Source organism: Heteronotia binoei, chromosome 13 (genome assembly GCF_032191835.1).
Source record: "Heteronotia binoei isolate CCM8104 ecotype False Entrance Well chromosome 13, APGP_CSIRO_Hbin_v1, whole genome shotgun sequence".
NCBI classification, from domain to species: Eukaryota; Metazoa; Chordata; class Lepidosauria; order Squamata; family Gekkonidae; genus Heteronotia; species Heteronotia binoei.
This window is the reverse complement of record NC_083235.1, coordinates 71,162,438-71,184,359: the sequence shown is the minus strand read 5'-3', so window position 1 is coordinate 71,184,359 and position 21,922 is coordinate 71,162,438. Positions and strand designations below refer to the sequence as shown.

Sequence of the window (21,922 nt, the reverse complement as noted above, 5' to 3'; positions counted from 1 at the left end):
TCCCTTCCTCTTCTTCCTCCACTGTTTTGCAGCTCCTTTATCCCACCCCTATCGTAGCTTCACTATAAGACCAGTCTCATATTTCTGTATAGGAAGGGTACCTGGAGGAGGCAGCAAAACTAATTCTCTTATATTCTATTTCCTCTGCTGCTACAATGTAGTCCCATGATTTGGAGATGCACCAGATATGAGTGGTGGGTCCTCTGCTGAGCTGTGAGCTTCAGTGAGTGGTCAGCCAAGCCATCCCTTAACAGTGGTCCTGCCCTTCAGCAGGCCTCTGAGAAATCAGGCGATCTTGTCTGCATGATAAGAGAGCCACACGCACTGTGTTTGTCACCTTCTCTTTTAGAAGGCAAATATCTTGTCTCAGGCCAGCAACAATCCATATCTGATTGGGTTTCACGTTTCTGTCCAGACTTTTCTTGAAGGAGCTTAGGGCATGCTGAAGAGTTAAGAAATGGATCCAGTAGATATGATCCAGTAGTAGATCCAGGGGAGGGACGGTGGCTCAGTGGTAGAGCATCTGCTTGGGAAGCAGAAGGTCCCAGGTTCAATCCCCAGCATCTCCAAAAAAGGCTCCAGGCAAATAGGCGTGAAAAACCTCAGCTTGAGACCCTGGAGAGCCGCTGCCAGTCTGAGAAGACAATACTGACTTTGATGGACCCAGGGTCTGATTCAGTAGAAGGCAGCTTCATATGTTCATATGCTCAGGGCCTGCTTTACTGACGTTCTCAGAATCTTTGAGTTTAACTATGGACAGGATTTTCCTTCAGCTTAGGCTGACTAGTTACTTTACATAGGGGCAGTCTTTGTGATTCCAGGACCCTGGGCAAAAATTCAGGAACCAACACCCCCCCCCCCAATCACTGCTGCTCCATTGCCCTCCCCCTGCTGGACCAAGCAAGAGGGGTTGGCGGGAGCCACAGCCACCACAAACCTGTTGAGGCCCAAAGAGAGTCGCCCCAAATAAGCCAGCTTTTACTCTCCCCCCCCCCCCACTAGCTTTGGCATGTGCAGGGCTCTGCAGCTGGGGCTCTTTCAGCATGTGACTTGAGGCAGCCCATTGGCAAAGACTACTCCTGACTATAAACGGCTGTTTGCTCGTTTCTGATTCTCCTCTGTAGGGAGCTGCCTTGCTTTTTCCATCCTTGCCTTTTTTTCAAAATATATTCCTGTGCTTTCAGTAACATCTGTGATGGATTGGCTGTTGTCTTCGTTGGATTCTCTTCTAAAAGATGTAGGCCATTCACTTTAGGGTTGTTTATAGTTAGAATCCCACCTTGCAGGGGACTGCAGTAATATATCAAAAGCCTATGGTTCTTCATTCTAGCTAGGCTTGATAGAGTAACGTTTGATATGGGATGATGGATTTCCATTTGTGGCTTGCAGCATTTGCCCAAGTGGAACCCCTGTAGGTGGCAGGATAGCGATTAAAGAATCCTTTGGATCCCTGTTTTAGTACCTTACAAACAAAAATCTTTAAGCCTTGGTCATATACCGAGGAGTGCCATGTAGTTAATTTACTGACGAATAGCATTATATTCCTCAGAATGTGTGTACCTCTTTTCTCCTCACAGGCTCAACGGGGCAGTGATCAAAGGCTTTGAGGAAGATGTTGGGACAAAGACCTCCTTTTACGGTTTCACAGTAAACACCATGAAGAATTCTCTTATTGCTTATGCAGAATATGGCTTCACCCAGATACCACAGGGCAAGGTATATACACAACCTACTAGGATTTCTTCTTCCTGCCCCACACATGCAGCCTTATGACAGTGTAGAACTTCAGGCTATTCTGGCTTTTGCAGCTTTGTGTGCACAATGGCCCTGATTGTTTGGGGTTTTTTGCTATCACGAAGAAAGAAATAGTAGTAGAAATTAGGGCGTGGTAGTGGAGCATGGGCAAGTAGGAGACTGAACTTCCATGGTTCAAAGAATCCTTCATGATCAGCTGGAAATCTAGTTACATTTGTGCCTCACTACCACAGACATGACTGAAGTATGTAATAGTCCATCAATCTGATACTTCTGTTTTGTGTTTTGCATTCCTTCCGAATATGGCTGCAGGATGTATGGTACATTTTCATTCCCTCAGATATACGTGATTACCTCATGATCAAATCTGCTGTGTTGGGCATCCCTGTTTCAGAAGGTTATGACAAAGGCGATGAGTAAGTACTAGTCTTTTGCTGTTTCCCCTGTAGCTGTTTCAACCATCATGCCCTTCTTGGTGATCCAGCATGAACATCAGCAATGCACAGTACTCTGGGCTGGCATCCTTGGGGTTACGTCTTTACCCTCTTTCTTTTCAGCCTTCATATGTCTGCATTTCCAACATCCTAGTGGATTAGCTGAGAGATAACCTTGAGGTCGGCAAACCAGCCACACAGTAGAAATATTCTCCTATAAACACCCTCTGTTCTAAAACATTATCACTTTATCAGGTTCCCTCAAAATTACATTTATGATATGCCTTGCTTCATATTTGCTCCTACTACTGTATCTGTGATACTTTTCTAGCTCTTTAACTGGGTTTAAGATTTGTAATCATGGGTATGGAAGTTATCTTATTTCCCTTTTCTTACATATGCCTTTTGTCTTGCGAGTCTGTAAAAAAAAAAATCCTTGTTTAATATCTCTGACTTGAGGATATTGCAAATGCACACCCATCCATATGCGTAAACATCATATTTCCTGAAGATTAGTGGGAAAAGAGAAGACTGGGCCTGTAAAGCACACTGAGATGGCAAAATTTGGACACTATAATGTCTTCTAGCTTTCATCGATCACATTTAACATTATAGTAATATTGGTACTGCTCCCCCCCCCCCCCGAGGCTGCTCCCCCCTCAAAAAACAAAATGTCTTGGGACCTGCCTTGGAATCTAGATATATTTACCATGGGTTCATTCAGGGTCTGGCATCCAGGTGCCTAAAAAAGAGCCCCTTTGTTCAGCTTGCATTCTCAACTTCTTCCCCAGTCATAGGATCAGTTGAGAGCTGTCTAATTACTACTGACTGAAAGCCATTTTTGTCTGATCTCCTGATGCAGGCCACAGAAATACTTCGGCTCTGAAGCATCTGTAGGCAAGTTCAAGCTGCTGCACCCAGAATTCCTGCACTATCTAACAGAGAGGTAAAGCTTTGCCCTTTCAACAAAAGTCTATGTTAAAAACGATGTATAGATGGTATATGACTCCTAAAAAATTGGCAAAGATGAATAAAAAGATGCCAGACAGATGTTGGAAATGTAAAAAACATGAAGGTTCTTTCTACCATATGTGCTCTTGTGAAAGCAAAAAAGTATTGGCAGATGATTCAGCAAGAAATTTCTAAGATCTTGGGATAGGAATTCAAGAAAGTTGCAGAGACCTTTCTGTTGGGATTACAAATGGAAAAATTTCCAAAAGAAGATAGAACTGTAATTTGGTACTTGCTTTCAGCTGCTAGGACATAATATGCGCAGTTGTGGAAGCAAGAAAAAATACCAGAGAAATGCGAGTGGATTATAAAAGTTATGACATGGAGTGAAATGGACAAATTAACAAGAATATTAAGAGACTATGACTTAGAAGTTTTTAAGACGGAGTGGAAAAAGTTTAGAAGATATGTAGAAAAAGAGTGGAAAATAAAAGGACATTGGACAATTTTTGATAATGATTAAGTTTAAGAAGAATATAAATTTTTGTTTTAATAGTTAAAGGTACCTTTAAATATTTGCATTTTAAGTAAATAACACCGGCGGGGGTCAAGTAACGGGGGGAGGGGTGGGTAGAAAGTAATATATGGGGTAGATAAAAGTTTTTAAAGATGTAAGAAATAGATTTATTACCATATGTTACCAATAAAATTGTTTTAACCCTAACAAAAGTCTATGTTTATAAATGACACAAGTGCTCATTTAACAAATAAAATATATTAATTACACCTTTTGCATTATGAGGGTGAAGGATGCGTTGTAAGTTGAATGAGCAAGGTTACACCATAGTCCTATTGTAGTGCTTGGACCGGGCTAGCAATGGGTTCATGAGATACGTAATTTGTGTGGTTGGGTGAGGTGGGTAAAAACCTTTACCTTTGAGAACTAGAAACCCCATTTTATGTCCTGTGTGGTTTCTGGGGAGCTAGTTGGACTGTAAAAGACATGATACTATCCTGTCACAGAATTAAACCATTTGCCGGCACGCATGAGAAGCAATCATTCAAAACTGCCTCTACCTCGAGGAAACTTGTATGTGGAAAGCTAGCATATCAGGAAGATGGGTAAGCTAGAAATGTGAAATCAGCCCAGTTTATGCAACCCATGCCTTACAACCAACAGAGCCAGTTCTACAGCTGACCTTTTCCACAATGATAATTTTCTTTCGTCTGTTACAGGTTTTTAAGATCTGAAATAATGAACACCCAATTTGGGCATCTCTACATGCCCAGCACTGGTGCCCTTATGCTTCTAACAGCTCTGCACACCTGTGACCAGGTAAGAGAAGAATCTTTGAATAAACTTCCTAGTATCTGGTAATTCTGAAGCTAAGCGGGCTTGTGATTCAAAAATGTTTCTGAGGGTCTTCATGTCTTAACAGAATCACTGAAACAAGGCCCTGCAGTTGAATCTTCTAAGTAACCATCAGATGGCAGTGATATGCAGCTCCCTTATTCCATTCCAGTTCCAAACATTTAGAACTCTCACTTCAGAGGGAGTGAGATGGGCGAGCTACCTTTTCAGACATTCCACGGACGCATGAAAAATTGAAAGTATCCATCTTGTGCTTTTCGTTATGTGCCATATTGCTTTGCGTTGGGTGCTGCCAGTGAGCATGCTAGAGGCACGATGGCCTGGCCATCACCCCACCTAACTCATCTCATCACCTCTGGTTCCTTTTAGGTCAGTGCCTATGGATTCATCACAGAGAACTACAGGAAGTTCTCCGACCACTATTATGACAGCGAGAAAAAGCCCTTGGTGTTCTATGCCAACCATGACATGCTGTTAGAGTCGGAGCTGTGGAAGCGCTTGCACCGGATTGGCATCATGAAGCTGTATCAGCAATGAAGTGGGCACCTGCTCTTCGTTGTCTAAGTGTGAAAACTTTCCTGTTCCACAGGAGTCCTTTGGCTGTAGGTCATGAGTGGAACTGAGAACTGTAGCAGCTGTTTGCCCTGTCAGAAGAAAGATCTATCTATGGCTAACAGTCAGCAAACTCCAGAGACACTGCTGTAGAATCACCATTGCCACCTCTTTGGCTTAAAAAAGCTGGGGCTAGCTAGATGATAACGAAACAGACATAATTGTAGCAGCTCAGCTGCTGCTCACCTACTTTCAATTATGCTTTTTCTAGAAGTGAGATGATCGGTCTTCACAGAATAATGTCTTGACCTAGTACGGTAGTTCCTGGCATCGTTCCAGCCCTCCTCCTAGCCGACAGAACTCACTGTTAAATGGGGCAAAGGATCCTGGAGCACACTGCATTTGCCCAGAGCCCAATACTGTCCCCATGGTGACAGCCACAGAACATTGCTTTTGTGTGCTAAGAATGCAGCAAACCAATGGTTGGGTGACAAAGCCTCAGAAAGTTCTCTCTAAAGCAGCCAGCTGAGTATTATGACCCTACTGTGGGTCAACAAGCTCGGACATGGGAACTGTGTGTGAGAGAGATAAAGAGAAGCACTAAGCTGTTCTAGGCACAAATGACAGAATGTGTACCGAAGAGAGAGCCTGATACTTTTGTCCCAATTGTATGGGGAAAACTTCTTTGTGCCCCTTCTTTTATACACTGTGGTGGTTTTCAGTAGCAGAGGGGACCCTCCTTTTTCTACAATCCAGATTGCAACTCCGTCCTTTAAGTTCACCGTAGTGTTATATAAATATAGGTGGATCATGTGAAACTTTCTCCTTGCTGGTTCATGAGGTAGTCTCCCCCTGACGAGTACTGGGCTAAACATCTTCATTCTACATTGGCAACTTACCCACCCGCACTGTCTGGGGTCCAGCTCAGTCTTGAGGAATCACTTTATGAATACTAAACCTGCCTGGCTAGGAGTCACAAAGTTTCTGCTTACACAGTGATAAATAGGGCAGTCCCTCCCACATCATGTAGGACAGCTAGCCACAGGGGGTTGAGTGACTAGTGTAGGGCTGTGTATATAAAACGTGCACTGAAAAAAAGAGTTTGCCAAGAAAAATTGAACTGTGTGTAAATTGTAAACGTTTGTATAAATCATGCAAACTAAATAAAATTGCCTACGTTTGTATAATCTATAAAAGCACTGGTTTGTTAGGATAAACTTAGCAACTAACACCAAAGCAAATGTTATGTCACGAGCTGGGGCCAGGCCAGGCGAAGTCCAGGGGCAGTCCAAGGTCTCTAGCTGGTGAGCAAAGAGGGTCCAAAGCGCCAAAACCAAATCACAGTCCAGGTATCGCAGGTCAGGGGTTCAGAAGCCGAAGTCACGGGGTCCAGAAGTCAAAGCCAACGTCAAGGGGTCCAGAAGCCAAAGTGGATGCTAGAACGTCAGGTAAGTGACTAGTTGCTTCCACAAAGCCTCCTCCCAAAGCCCACAGCTATATAGCCCTCTGCTGTCTGTTGCCCATTTGGGCTAATTGCTGACCCAGAGGGGCGGCCAGGATCCTGCTGAGACTCCAGCATCCTCACACCTAGGAAGGCCAGAATCCTTTTAAAATTCAGGGCTCAGGGAGCGTCTTGCTCGTGAGCGTGCCGCCCTCCTCCGATCCCTGAGGTCCTGACGAAGGCGGTCACGCACACGAGCCACCCGAGAGGGCGAGGCAGGGGGGCTTGGATCTTCTCCAGCAGGAGGCGGGGGCACTGGTGCAGGTGGCAGGGGCACGGTTTCTTCTGCAGGGTCCCCAGCACCCATGACATGTTACAGGCGGTTGTTCACACTCAATGGCTAACGAATTAGAAACTGCTTATTGACTGCGATTAAATATAAAGTACATGTTTAGAGAAATGTGGTTCCAGACATCTCAGCTACTTTATAACATACATTTTATTTAACTAGTAGGGAAAAATCCAAGCTTGGAAGTATTTTTGTATCTAAAAATAAAATACAACAGAATACAGTGACATGCTGCAATGGAAACAAAAGCTTTCTTCCCCTTACTTTGCACAGATTTGAATCAAACTGATCAACATTTACTAAGATTTGGACATTCGCTGTAACACATCCGCAATATTGCTTAGGAGAAAAATAATGTTATTTGTCCCAATTTTGGTTGTCAGTGCTCCTGCAACACTCCCATCAGTGTTGTTAGCTAAGACCCGGGATATTTTGGAACGCACGTGTATCTTCTGATCATTCAAGTCATATAAATTACCATCCTGGGTTGAGGGTTGCATCACAACCATTAATATTCAGCTCTCCATTCTAAGTATTTTCCAGAAATGACAGCCATGGGGGCTGTATCTGCCCACAGAAATCTCAAACTGCTTGACGTTATTAGGAGCACTGGTCCACTGGGTTGGAGTAGAAGATAGTAGCTCCTAAAATCTGTAAACTGGCTCAAGTCCAAGTGCTATTAAGAGCAGCTCTGAATGGGAGAGGGACCACTGCTAGGTCTCCAACCCCTTTTGAGGATACCTGGTAATCAGCAGTTCTTCCCCTTTTCAGCACCAGTAGATGCGATTCTCAGACCACAATCATTCCCCCACCTTTAGTACAGACAGAACAGCATCAGCGTTAGCGTGCATGAAGATCGTAAGGAACCATTAACTTCAAGGCCGTTCCTTTCACATCTTTCAAAAGAAACAGACCTTGCAGACGGACACCCTCAAAGGATTAAAGGAGCCACAGTTGCTTGCTTCTAAGGCCGCCGCACATTCTTGGAAGGAGGTGTCATGACCCCTTTGACTCTAACGTTGCAGACACGGATGGGTAAAATTCCCTCTCAAGTTAATGAAACAACAATCAGTCACCCAGAAGCAAAGAAAAGCAAGCTTATTGCCACAAGTAACCTTCCAGAGCTCACACTGGCATTTGAAAGATAATTTAGTGTAACTGCCTGACAAGAGAGCAAAGTTTTGACTCCTGTGGTACCTTCAAGCCAACTTTTTTTTTTCAAAGTATAAGCTTTCATGTGCCTGTCGTTGAATAAAACTTTGTCTTAATGGTGCCGCTAGACTCAAACTTTGTCCTACTGCTTCAGACCAACACGGCTGCCCACCTGAATGTAGCTAGCAAGAGAGCAGCATCGGGTCAGGTTTTTTTTAGTAGGAAAGTCTCAGCGGCTAGGCTAACGACAGACGGAGAGTTGCGGGAGCACAATAGGGAAAGGGGAAGTGTAATCTGAAACAATTTCTCACTTTCTATAATTGCATAAATGTTGAATGATCTTCCCCCCCCCCCCTTTTGTGTAGTTCTTTTGTCAGGGGTACGAAGGAGGCAGGGGGAGGGGGAAAAAAATATCAGCAGGGCAACCACAGAGCAGTACAAAAAAGGCTGGGTAAGGAGTGGGGCGGAGGTGACACAAAGAAAGGAATCACAGGAGAGAAAAAACATGTTGACCCATGAATTAATGATGGCTGAGCACAGATGTATACAGGGCCCCTACCTCCATGCCATGAAATCGCAGTCTGCAAAAAATACGTGACACGTCCCATCACTGCTATTTCTTCCTCTCCCCAGTTGCACAATACAGCACATTTCCTCATAAGAAGAAGATGATATTGGATTTATATCCCGCCCTTCACTCTGAAGAGTCTCAGAGCGGCTCACAATCTCCTTTACCTTCCTCCCCCACAAGACATCCTATGAGGTAGATGAAGATATTGGATTTATATCCCGCCCTTCGCTCCGAAGAGTCTCAGAGTGGCTCACAATCTCCTTTCCCTTCCTCCCCCCACAACAGACACTCTGTGAGGTAGATGAAGATATTGGATTTATATCCTGCCCTCCGCTCCGAAGAGTCTCAGAGTGGCTCACAATCTCCTTTACCTTCCTCCCCCACAACAGACACCCTGTGAGGTGGGTGGGGCTGGAGAGGGCTCTCACAGCAGCTGCCCTTTCAAGGACAGCTCTGCCAGAGCTATGGCTGACCCAAGGCCATGCTAGCAGGTGCAAGTGGAGGAGTGGGGAATCAAACCCGGCTCTCCCAGATAAAGAGTCCGCACACTTAACCACTACACCAAACTGGCTCTCCACACCAAACTGGCTCTCCTGGGGGACCATCATGTATTAGAAAAAGCATGGGGACCAATAAAAATAATTCTACATAGTATTACAACCAAACCCATTGCTTTCACCAGGTTTAGACTGGAGCAACTCTGTTTAAAACAAGATTACACAGTAACTGAGATTGAGCTATGACCCAGGAAAGTGCCTCTACCATGAACTTAGAAGGATTTCCGAGCCTTCAAAACTTTTTCTTCAATGAGAGCTACTTTTGAGTAATACACAATATCCCGAGCCACCCCCCCTACCCCATGCATATTAGCAAGTCGTCTTCTGTACTGGAAAGATAAAGATAAACCTGCCCTCTTGGTGACAGAAATATTGTGTCAATGAATACAGTACTGCTTTCTTGCCTCTTGGCTTTGAATTTTGTCATTTGAAGTATTTAAGCACATAAGAGAAGCCATGTTGGAGGTCCACCAGTGGGGCTAGAAGCCCTCCCACTGTGCCCCCCCCCCATGCACCAAGAATACAGAGCATCACTGCCCCAGACCAGAGAGTTCCAACAATACTCTATGGCTAATAGCCACTGATGGACCTCTGCTCCATATCCCCTCTTGAAGCTATTTATGGTGCATCACTTTATATTCCTTTAAGTTGAACTATATTGGCCAGTGGGCTCTGCAGATTATTTAGTATATGAAATATGGTAGAAACATTAGTTACCTAGATCAGGGGTGTCAAACATGCTGGCCGGGGTTTGAATCAGGCCCCCGGGAGGCTCCTATCAGGCCCTCGAGCAACTGGCTGTCTTCTTCCTTCTTCCTCTCTCTTGCTTCCTTCTGCATCACAGCTTGCTTCACCCGGCTTGCTCAACTGCACAGGAGCTACAGAGCAAAGCCTCTTTTCTCAATTGGCTGAGGCTCCTCCCTTGGGGAGGAAGGGGGAAGGAATAGCTTCCTTTGCCAGGCTCTCTCAACCACACAGCGGAACTACTGAGCCAAGCCTGTCTTCCTTCTATTGGCTGAGGCGCCTCCCCCTCCTGGTTCCCTGGGGAAGAAAGGAAAGAGCCAGAGTTCCCTTTGCCCAGTTCCCTGGATCCCATGGGAGAAATACAAAGAAAGCAGCTTTAAGACCAATGAGTGCTAATGTTTTAAGTTAAAAAAAAAATCTTTGTGTTTGTCTTTGTCCTTTATAAAGTTTGTATCTCTGCTACCTACACAACCCAACAAGGTCTCATTTATGTCAGATTCAGCCCACATAACAAATGAGTTTGACACCCCTGACCTAGATGATTAAAAACCTTTACACCAGTTAAAAAGGCATATTCACTAATCTGGAAAACAAGAGACTTTTTTTTAAAGTGGGCAACAAGCCTTAGGCATTTTCCCCCTCACACTCCCCAGCAAAATGCCTCCTCTAAGATGGTGTCTGCTGAAGATGATGATGATATTGGATTTGTATCCCGCCCTCCACTCCGAAGAGTCTCAGACCTGCTCACAATCTCCTTTACCTTCCTCCCCCCACAACAGACACCCTGTGAGGTGGGTGGGGCTGGAGAGGGCTCTCACAGCAGCTGTCCTTTCAATGACAACCTCTGCCAGAGCTATGGCTGACCCAAGGCCATGCCAGCAGGTGCAAGTGGAGGAGGAGGGAATCAAACCCGGTTCTCCCAGATAAGAAGATATTGGAGTTATATCCCACCCTCCGCTCCGAAGAGTCTCAGAGTGGCTCACAATCTCCTTTCCCTTCCTCCCCCACAACAGACACCCTGTGAGGTGGGTGGGGCTGGAGAGGGCTCTCACAGCAGCTGCCCTTTCAAGGACAACCTCTGCCAGAGCTATGGCTGACCCAAGGCCATGCCAGCAGGTGCAAGTGGAGGAGTGGGAAATCAAACCCGGTTCTCCCAGATAAGAAGATATTGCATTTATATCCCACCCTCCGCTCCGAAGAGTCTCAGAGTGGCTCACAATCTCCTTTACCTTCCTTCCCCACAACAGATACCCCGTGAGGTGGGTGGGGCTGGAGAGGGCTCTCACAGCAGCTGTCCTTTCAAGGACAACCTCTGCCAGAGCTATGGCTGACCCAAGGCCATGCCAGCAGGTGCAAGTGGAGGAGTGGGGAATCAAACCCGGTTCTCCCAGATAAGAAGATATTGGATTTATATCCCACCCTCCGCTCCAAAGAGTCTCAGAGTGGCTCACAATCTCCTTTACCTTCCTCCCCCACAACAGACACCCTGTGAGGTGGGTGGGGCTGAGAGGGCTCTCACAGCAGCTCCCCTTTCAAGGACAGAGCCTCAGAGCAGCTGACAATCTCCTTTACCTTCCTTCCCCACAACAGACACCCTGTGAGGTGGGTGGGGCTGGAGAGGGCTCTCACAGCAGCTGCCCTTTCAAGGACAACCTCTGCCAGAGCTATGGCTTACCCAAGGCCATGCCAGCAGGTGCAAGTGGAGGAGTAGGGAATCAAACCCAGTTCTCCCAGATAAGAGTCCGCACACTTAACCACCACACCAAACTGAGACACGTTGCACCCCGCAAAATCCCACAGATGCTGCAAATGTGAACTACATCAATTGTGAACCATCAAGTCACCCATGGTGACCCCAGGACTGCAGGGTTTTCACGGCAGGAGGTGGTGATAGTTGCTTTTCTCTCCATAGCAAGCCAGGTCTCCCTTGATGGTTTCCCATCCGTATACCAGCCCTGCTAAGCTTCCGAACTCTGACAAGATTGGGCTAGGCTGGGCTGTCAATCTGTGGTGAACAAACTAGCTTGTACAGAATTTTGGTAGCTGGGTTGAAGGTGTACGCACTACATGTACATGAAAACAAGGACATCCAATTAAGCCAATGGACAGTAGATTCACGATGGATAAAAGGAAATGCTTCTGTACACAGCCAGTGATTAAAATGTGGAATTTGATGCCAGAGCATGTGATGGCTACAGGCATGGAGGATAAGTCTATCAGTGGCTAGTAGCCATGGTGACTAAAGAGAACCTCCATGTTCAGAGGCAGTCAACCTCTAAATCCCTGTGCCAGGAGATAACATGAGGGGAAGGCCTTGGCCTCTATGCCATTACTAGACCTCCAGAGGAACTGTTTGGCTGCTGTGTGAGACAGGACTTGATGGACCACTGGGCCAGTCTAGCAGAGCTCTTCTTTCATTCTTACATATAAAGATAAACTCATGCTAGCTGAAGGCATAAAGGAAAAGGGAGCTCCGGCTCTGCCTCCATATATATCAAAATGAGCATCAGTTTCAAAACATGCCCACGTAAGAGCCCCGCAGAATAAATGTCAGATGTTTGAGAGCCACAAGACATGAACGTCGGATGTTCTGAGAGCTGCAAGGAAGGAAGGAAGGAGCCAACAGATGGGGGGAGCGAGAGATGGAAAGAAAGTAACTTTAACTGCAAATGCATTCTCCAAGCTGCCAGCTGGCCTGGCTTGGCGAAGTGATTTAAAGCGAGAAATGCCTTCTCCAAGCTGGCCAATGGGGCAGTGAGGGCTTCGAGAGCCACACAATGTGTGTGAAAGAGTCACATGTGGCTCCTGAGCCACAGTTTAGCCACCCCAGCACTATACCATGCAATTGTTCACAATACCATGTGTGGATTAAGCAAAATGATGTAGTGCAAGCTAACACTGAAAGAATATAACAAAGTTAAGAGTCCAGTGGTACCTTTAAGACCAGCCAAGTTTTATTTAAGGTATGAGCTTTTGTGTGCATGCACACTTCTTCGGATATAAAGAAATGGAAGAAAACTGTTAAAACTCATAGACAGAGGCTGAATAGCAAATTAGCATATAACATGATTTTTATTTATTTATTTATTTATTTAATGGACTTATATCCCGCCCTTCTCACCGAAGTGTCTCAGGGCGGCTTACAACATAATGATTCATATAATACAATTTAAAACGTTTACAAATACTATTAAAACCATAATTAATAAAACAAGATAAAATAAAACCAGCGGTCTATAAGAGCATTTTGTTCCATCCAGGGATGTTCTCATTATCAGTTAGGTGTTATAGGCCTGCCGGAAGAGGGCTGTCTTACAGGCCCTGCAGAACTGCCCTAGGTCCCGCAGGGCCCGCACCTCCTCCGGCAGCTGGTTCCACCAATAAGGTGCCGCTGTTGAGAAGGCCCGATCCCTGGTGGATTTTAGACGGGCCTCCTTTGGCCCGGGGACTACCAGCAGATTTTGTGAACCGGAGCGTAGTACTCTCTGGGGAACGTGTGGGGAGAGACGGTCCCTAAGGTAGGCAGGTCCTAGGCCATATAGGGCTTTAAAGGTGATGACCAACACCTTGTACTGGACTCGGAATATTACTGGCAGCCAGTGCAGATCCCGGAGCCCCGGCCGAATGTGCTCCCATCTTGGGAGCCCTAGTAGCAGCCGGGCAGCAGCGTTCTGCACTAACTGCAGTTTCCGGGTCCGGCACAAGGGTAGCCCCATGTAGAGGGCATTACAGTAGTCCAACCTCGAGGTGACCGTAGCATGGATCACTGTTGCTAGGTCGTCGCGCTCCAGGAAGGGGGCCAACTGCCTCGCCCGCCTAAGGTGAAAAAAAGCGGACTTGGCAGTGGCTGCTATCTGAGCCTCCATCGTCAGAGAAGGCTCCAATAGCACCCCCAGGCTCTTGACCCTGCCCGACGCTGTCAGCGGCGCGCCGTCAAAAACTGGCAGGGGGATTTCCCTTCCCGGGCCGCAGCGACCCAAGCAAAGGACCTCTGTCTTCGCTGGGTTCAGCTTCAGCCCGCTCAGCCTAAGCCTCCTAGCCACTGCCTGTAACGCCCGGTCCAGATTTTCTGGGAGGCAGGCGGGCCAGCCGTCCATGAGCAGATAGAGCTGGGTGTCATCAGCATATTGATGACAACCCAGCCCATACCTTCGGGCAATCTGGGCAAGGGGGCGCATATAGATGTTGAATAACATCGGGGAAAGTACCGCCCCTTCAGGCACCCCGCAGTCAAGCGTGTGTCTCTGGGACAGTTCCTCCCCAATCGCCACCCTTTGTCCCCGACCGTCAAGGAAAGAGGAAAGCCATTGCAAGGCCAGCCCCTGAATCCCAGCGTCGGCAAGGCGGCACGCCAGAAGCCGATGGTCGACCGTATCGAACGCTGCCGATAGGTCCAACAACATCAGCACCGCCGAGCCGCCTTGATCCAGATGCCGCTGAAGGTCATCCACCAGGGCGACCAGCACCGTCTCCGTCCCATGGCCCGGGCGGAAACCAGACTGGTAGGGGTCAAGGACAGAAGCATCCTCCAGGAAACTCTGTAGCTGCAACGCCACTGCCCTCTCAATAAGTTTGCCCAAAAAGGGCAAATTCGATGATGAAGGTATTTTAACATATGTGGAAACAAAACAGGAATGACAAATGTAGAGGGTCAACAGTTGCATGGATTTAATTAAAGGGAAACAACATTGAAGCAATAAATATGTCAAAATAGGAGATAAATGTGCAAGAGAATCGTATCTAATTGTGGGAAGTTAACAGACTCTGTTGTGATGCCCCATTCATTTCCTCCCAAGGATGGGGTGTCGCAATGGAGTCTCAGTTATCCATACAACTGTTGACTCTCTATACTTAACTTGTTATTCCTACATTGTCTCCACTTATCTTAAAATATCTTCATCATGCTATATGCTAATTTGCTGCCGAAGTCTAAATGGTTTTCTTCCATTTCATTATACCTGAGGAAGTGTGCGGGCACACGAAAGGAAAGGCTGAAGGGCTGACCCTGCTTAGCATCATAGCTCAGGTGACGAGACTGGGCTAGCCTGCGCCATCCAGATGGTACTTATCTGTCCCCATTTTGTCAAAATGGCTTTAGTTTTAGAAAGAGGGTGGCAAGAAAGGCTCTTTCCCCTTGAATAAAACTTCATTGATCTTAAAGGTGCCATAACTTTATTCTATTGCTTCAGACCAACACAGCTACCCACCAGGATCTATCTTAGTAGAAGAATATGCAGCTATTGAGACAAGGACCCAAGATGTTAGGGGACTCACTAAAGGGAAATGCCACAGAAACCAAATGGAAACAGAACTCTACCTGGTTTCCTCAGACAGGGGAGGTAGTGTGGTCGAGTGGCAAAGCATCCCTATTATCTCCAGTTAAAAGAATCAGCTAAGATGTGATGTGAAGGTTTCTGCCTGAGACCCTGGAGAGCCACTACCAGTCATGGTAAATGGTATTGACCATGACAGACCAGTGGTCAGCTTCATATGTGTAACAAAAGACTATGTATTGGGGGCTTTCGAAAGGGAGTGGCCGCTAAGCAATCTTGGTCAACTAAACCCAGTTGTTCTATCTGCAGCAACACAACCTTACTAAATTATATATAGATGGTACTTGTGTGCATTTAAAGTACCATCGAGCTGCAGGTGACCTCCGGCAACCCCATCTGGTTTAAAGCAAGGCAGGGGCGTAGCTAGGGTTTCGGGGGCCTGGGGCGCAAGATTTATGTGGGCCCCCCTATGTGTGTGGCAGAGGGGAGGGGAGGGGCTTCCCTGCCTTAAGACGCCGAGCGGCCCTCCCCACATCCCTCCGCCCCCGCAGCCTGCCTCACGCACGCCCGAAGTTCCTCTTTCTGGCGCACCGCCGTGGCCGGGGCCAGGAGCGGCTGAGTCGTCGGCGCCTGGGAGTTGAGGGGGCCGGAGAGCTCCGGGGCGCTGCTGCCGAGCGTGGGGATGCGGCCACTGGGCGCGCAACGCCGCCGCCTCCTCCTGCTGCCCGGCGCCGCCTTCTGCTTCCTGCTGCTGCCCGCGGCACGTGGAGCAGCAGGAGAAGCCTCGAGCAGGCGAGGGTCGGACGCCGCTTCCCCCGCCCCGAGCTGGGACTGTGGCCGGAAGGTCTGCGCGACGCTCCGGAGCCCTGCCGGGGAGGGGAGGGACCCCCCTTGGCAATGCGGGGGCCCCCCAGATCCCCCAGACCTGGGGCAATCCGCCCCCCCGCCCCCTCCCTACGCCACTGAAGCAAGGTAGAGTTGGTTCGTCGTTGCCTGCCACTGCAGTGACCCTGTATTTCCTTGGTGGTCTCTCATCCAAGTTCTAAGCAGGGCTGATTCTGCTTAGCTTCTAAGATATGACAAGATTGGGCTAGCCTGGGCCATCCAGATGGTACTTATCTGTCCCCATTTTGTCAAAACATCAGTTGGTTTTAGAAAGAGGGCGGCAAGAGAGTCTCTTTTCTCTTCTAGCCCTGAGTTTATACCAGGACAATCTTTCTAGTGACACAGAGATTACCCATTCCCTTACAGACCACCTCAAAATACCCTGTGGCTATCAAACCCCAAGAATTCTCACACTGCATTATGCTGCAGAGAGCTTAAGCACGCTAAGAATACTAAAGCCCTAGCAAATTGAGTGCCAGTTTGTTGTAGTGGTTAAGTGCACAGCCTCTTATCTGGGAGAACCAGGTTTGATTCCCCACTCCTCAACATTTAACTGCTGGAGTGACCTTGGGTCAGTCATAACTGTCAGAGCTGTTCTTGCAAGAACAGTTTCTGTCAGAGCTCTCTCAGCCCCACCTCCCTCACCGGGTGTCTGTTTGGGGAAGGGGAAGGGAAAGGAGATTGAAAGCCACTCTGAGACGCCAAGTGAAGGGCAGGGTATAAATCCAATCTCTTCTTCTTCAAACTACTGGCAAGTAGTTTGGAACATCTGGGACTTTCTAGAGCCATAAAAAGCATCCCTAGTTCTGAGAAAACCAAAGACCTTTTATGGCAATATAGCTGATATTTTAAGTGGATAAGGAAATCCCTGAAGTGTAGGTATTTTGCCAATATTAATTTAGCTAGTTTCATTTTAAATCTCCCCTTTTAATCCGTATCATACAAGCAAAAGTAAGCCTGTCTTGGGGGGATATTTTTACAATTACCTTTATTTACCAATCGAAGACAGATTTTGTGGCCATCATAAAAAAAAAAATGTTCATTATGACAGGCAGGTCCTGCATGGATGGTAGGCCTCGGATCTCTCTCTGGGGAAGGCAAGCTTTGCCCTCACCAAGTATAATGTTTCCCCCTCTCCATAAGACTGAACAGCACCAAGTCATATGTGCAAGAAACTAAAGGGATGTATTTAAGTTTTAAACAGCACAGTGTCCAGGGCCAGAGGAAGGACTTGGCAATTCCCAAATGGGTCCCAGACAACCCATGCACTTGATCCTGTAGGAACTGAGCAGAAGTATCTTGAAACAAGACTGAATTTCTTGAGAATTTTTGGAGCCGGCCTCTCTCTCTGACAACGGCCATGTATGGAAATCTTAAATAATGCAGTTAATGGTGGAGAAGAGACGGTGCGGGCTCAAATCTCAGCCACTTTATGCCAACTGAAGATCAGAAGGGGCAGGAGCCTTTTAAAGGCCGGAAGCCACAAGATAGTGTTGGTCATGAGTCTCCATGGGATTTTTAGGAGAGGCTGTCTGCAGTGCCACTATCAGAAGCAGCAGTGGAGATGCTCCCAACCAATACTCCCTCTAATCTGTGGGGTCCTGTGAGCAAAAATTCTACTTTGTGAGCTACTGGCATTGAAGCAGTGAGATGCTGCATAAATTACTTTGCTCTGGGGCTGTTTTTCCTGAGCTAAGACAAAAGTGTGTGAGCTGGAGGCAAAAAAACTGCGAGTTAGCTCACACTAACTCAGCTTAGAGGGAACACTGCTCCCAACCTGAGGCTAGAGGTCTTCTGATGGTTTCCCCCTCTCCCCCCCAAAAAAAAATAAAAAAGGAATTCTTATGTGATTAGGGTTTGTAGAATCTTTCGGGCTCAAGTGCCGTGTTCTACTGGAGAAAGTTTTTCTTCCAGACGTTTCGTTCTCAGCTGCGGAGAACATCCTCAGTGGTGTTGCAGCCGGAGCAGGCGCTCTGACCTTCTTGGCTGCTGTGCATTGAGCAGCCAAGGTCAGAACGCACAGCAAGCAAGGCACAGCAGCCAAGAAGGTCTGAGCGCCTGCTCCGGCTGCAACACCACTGAGGATGTTCTCCGCAGCTGAGAACGAAACATCTGGAAGAAAAACTTTCTCCAGTAGAACACGGCACTTGAGCCCGAAAGATTCTACAAACCCAAATGATGATACCAGCCGTGAAAACCTGAAATCTTTGAATTCTTATGTGCTTCAGCTCATGCATCCAACTGAAAAAAACTGCTTTGCAAGATACAGGGCTTAGTGAAGAACTGATACCTAACTTGGACCCCAGCTCTTTTAGAATCCATTTAGCTGCATTTCTGGTTAACAAATGTGGTTATCAGAGCAACATGGCATGAAACACTACAATGTTCTCCAAATATGAAATGTCAGAACTTCCGCATCAGAAACCCTTCTGTCAAAGAAACCCACAACTCTGATCCTGTGATCTGCTGTGGTCAAGAGAGGCACGTTCTCACTCTCTCACATCCAGCAGCAGGAGCAGAAACTTTCTGTCCAGTGGCACAGTGCAACAAGGCAAGCCCCTCCCCAGCCACAAGTGTGCTTCCAACTAGTTTGTGCCAGCCCTGCAAGGCGGTTTCAGGCAGCTGACCTTTCTTGATAAAACACAATTCAGCCCCTGGCGAACCACCCCATGGCGCTGTATGAACATTAACCAACAATGGTAGATTAACAGACTGGCTGGGAGAGCAAATGAATGTCAAGGAATATAAACCGTTCCACATGATATCTTCAGCTATCGACAGCAGCTTTATCTTCTTGATCAGTATCAAATGAATGGTCCGATGCCGTTTGGAGCTCTGGCCAGAAGCTTCAAGGTTCACGGCAATCCCAAGGAAACGATACGCAAGGTCCAGGTTTGCTTTACAAAGAGATTTTAATAAATCAGCCAACTTTCAGAAATAGCAGGCTAAGCTTCCATCTAGCGGGCCCCACACACGCACACGTGTGTGAAGCCAGACATAATCTGTGTGAAGCCAGATGCACACATGTGTGAAGCCAGACATAATCTGTGTGAAGCCAGACATAATCTGTGTGAAACCAGACGCACACGTGTGTGAAGCCAGACATAATCTGTGTGAAGCCAGACGCACACGTGTGTGAAGCCAGACATAATCTGTGTGAAGCCAGACGCACACGTGTGTGAAGCCAGACATAATCTGTGTGAAGCCAGACGCACACGTGTGTGAAGCCAGACATAATCTGTGTGAAGCCAGACGCACACGTGTGTGAAGCCAGACATAATCTGTGTGAAACCAGACGCACACGTGTGTGAAGCCAGACATAATCTGTGTGAAACCAGACGCACACGTGTGTGAAGCCAGACATAATCTGTGTGAAGCCAGACGCACACGTGTGTGAAGCCAGACATAATCTGTGTGAAGCCAGACGCACACGTGTGTGAAGCCAGACATAATCTGTGTGAAACCAGACGCACACGTGTGTGAAGCCAGACATAATCTGTGTGAAACCAGACGCACACGTGTGTGAAGCCAGACATAATCTGTGTGAAACCAGACGCACACGTGTGTGAAGCCAGACATAATCTGTGTGAAGCCAGACATAATCTGTGTGAAGCCAGACGCACACGTGTGTGAAGCCAGACGCACACGTGTGTGAAGCCAGACGCACACGTGTGTGAAGCCAGACATAATCTGTGTGAAGCCAGACGCACACGTGTGTGAAGCCAGACATAATCTGTGTGAAGCCAGACGCACACGTGTGTGAAGCCAGACATAATCCGAGATGAGATACATAGCTCAAAGTCAACGGTTTATATCCTAATTGCTGACTGCAAGTCAATAATATCATCATCAAGGCTACATCCCTAATTGTGGAGAGGATCCAGGACATTTTGCATTTAGCACCTAGTAGCTAAGAAAAACAAGTCAGCTTCCTTAGGTAAGAACTCAGAAAAGTACTAACGAAAACAGGGAGAAATATTCTCTTGGAAGCAGCCCACTGGCCATTGTCCCAGGCAACTAGAGGTCGGGTACTAGCGAAAAACCAAAATGGAGTTACAGAGATATACAGATTCCTGGAAACTTTTATTAACATGCTTGCCAAAAGTCCCATGGCTCATTCTCACACCCCACCCTCAAGTAATGGCTGTAGAGTCATTCGTCCTGCCCTTTTGACAAGGCAGTAGCTGGTCAACCCTGACTTAGGTTTCCTGGAATATAACAATGGCTCTCCCACAGGGCTCCTATCATAGAAGGCCATTATCGGGGGGGGGGGGGGAAGCAATGGAGGACAAGCTTCCCAAAGGCAGCTAAATCCACCATGTTTCGTTGTTCTTTCATTAGGAAGCAACAGGAGAGTCCTAAATCCATCCTAGGGATCACACTCCACGCGGCTGGAGCAACAGCAGTGTCAAACACCCCACATGAACAAACCACACGAGAGGCTTCACAAAATCCTCTGCACTTGTGTAAATTCTACGAGACGTGTAGATATTTCACTGCAGACAGGCCAAAGTGGACAGAGCACCCCAGACCAGAAAGTTCAACACCTCAAGGCTACAGTAGTTCAGATATCCAGAACCTTGTAACCAGCCTCAAAATGAACTTATTTCACTTACTAAAAGATTTCTAGCTGGTCTTTCCCCCTACAACGATATAAAACTGGGAGAACCGTATATGATTCCCCACTCCTCCACTTGCACCTGCTAGCATGGCCTTGGGTCAGCCATAGCTCTGGCAGAGGTTGTCCTTGAAAGGGCAGCTGCTGTGAGAGCCCTCTCCAGCCCCACCCACCTCACAGGGTGTCTGTTGTGGGGGAGGAAGGTAAAGGCATTTGTGAGCCGCTCTGAGACTCTTCGGAGCGGAGGGCGGGATATAAATCCAATATCTTCATCTACCTCACAGGGTGTCTGTTGTGGGGGAGGAAGGTAAAGGAGATCGTGAGCCACTCTGAGACTCTTCAGAGTGGAGGGCAGGATATGAATCCAATATCATCTTCTTCATCTTCTAAAAGGCAATTAAATGACTGCTTATTCCATGTCACACCCTTACTCAATTTCGTAAGAAAATGGTATTGTACTTACTTACCTGTAACTGTCGCGGAGTTCTCTTCTGTGCAGACACCCACTGGGATTATGCAGGCCAGCAAATGGAGAATTCCTTCCCAGCATTTCCATACCTCTATAGAAAGCTGAAGGGGAGCCTCTCCGCCCGGACTGGGAGACATATTTTCCTGCCCAAATGGCCACGTGCTCCTGGGAGGGGCTCCCTTCTCTCATCCAGTTCTCCAGCCACTAAGAGCACCCCAGCCTCTTAAGAGAGCTCACAGCAGGGAAGCGGGAATATGTTCCTGCACAGAAGACAACTCGATGAACATTACAGGGTTGCCAGGTCAGGATCAGAAAATACCTGGAGCCTTTGGGGGTGGAGCCAGGAGAAGGCAGTGTCTGAGGAACGGAGGGGCCTCAGCATGATACAATGCCATGGAGTCCCCCCTTCAAAGCAGCCATTTCCCCTAAGGGAGCTGATCTCTGCCAGTTGGAGATCAGTTGTAAAAGTGGGGAGGCAAATACTGAAAAGGAGGAGTTAAAGGCATGATGAATAGCACACAACTCTAACAGGTTAATATGTAAAGTTTATTTGGAGGTATCCAGAAAGGAGCATCACCCCTCTAGCAAAGCATCAGTGGTGAGTCTCTTGGGGCCGCTGCTGCTTGAAGGAGGTCCCAGCGGACAAATTACCCTCTAGCAGCCACCAGTGTAATTGCTGTATCACACAACATGGTAAGGAGAACTGTCCCTGAAGCTACCGTAGAGGCCATAAGCTCAGTAACTTTTGAAAAGAGGACTAACTGGTAGCATTTGCTGGACACGATACACCATAGATCTT

General features: G+C 47.3%; 1 protein-coding gene across 3 annotated transcripts in view; it reads left to right on the top strand.

Annotated features, from left to right (window-relative positions):
• ST6GALNAC2 (ST6 N-acetylgalactosaminide alpha-2,6-sialyltransferase 2) overlaps positions 1–6,248 on the top strand; it is a 64,801-nt gene extending 58,553 nt beyond the window's left edge. For 2 of the 3 annotated variants that reach the window (XM_060253045.1, XM_060253048.1), the window contains 5 exons: positions 1,578–1,716; positions 2,068–2,171; positions 3,052–3,135; positions 4,377–4,476; positions 4,882–6,248. In XM_060253045.1, coding sequence (XP_060109028.1) covers positions 1,578–1,716; positions 2,068–2,171; positions 3,052–3,135; positions 4,377–4,476; positions 4,882–5,049 — 595 coding nt within the window. In that variant the 3' untranslated portion in view covers positions 5,050–6,248. The remainder of the gene's footprint in view (positions 1–1,577; positions 1,717–2,067; positions 2,172–3,051; positions 3,136–4,376; positions 4,477–4,881) is intronic. The other variant, XM_060253047.1, reaches the window with a different exon arrangement.
• Positions 6,249–21,922: the final 15,674 nt, after the last annotated feature.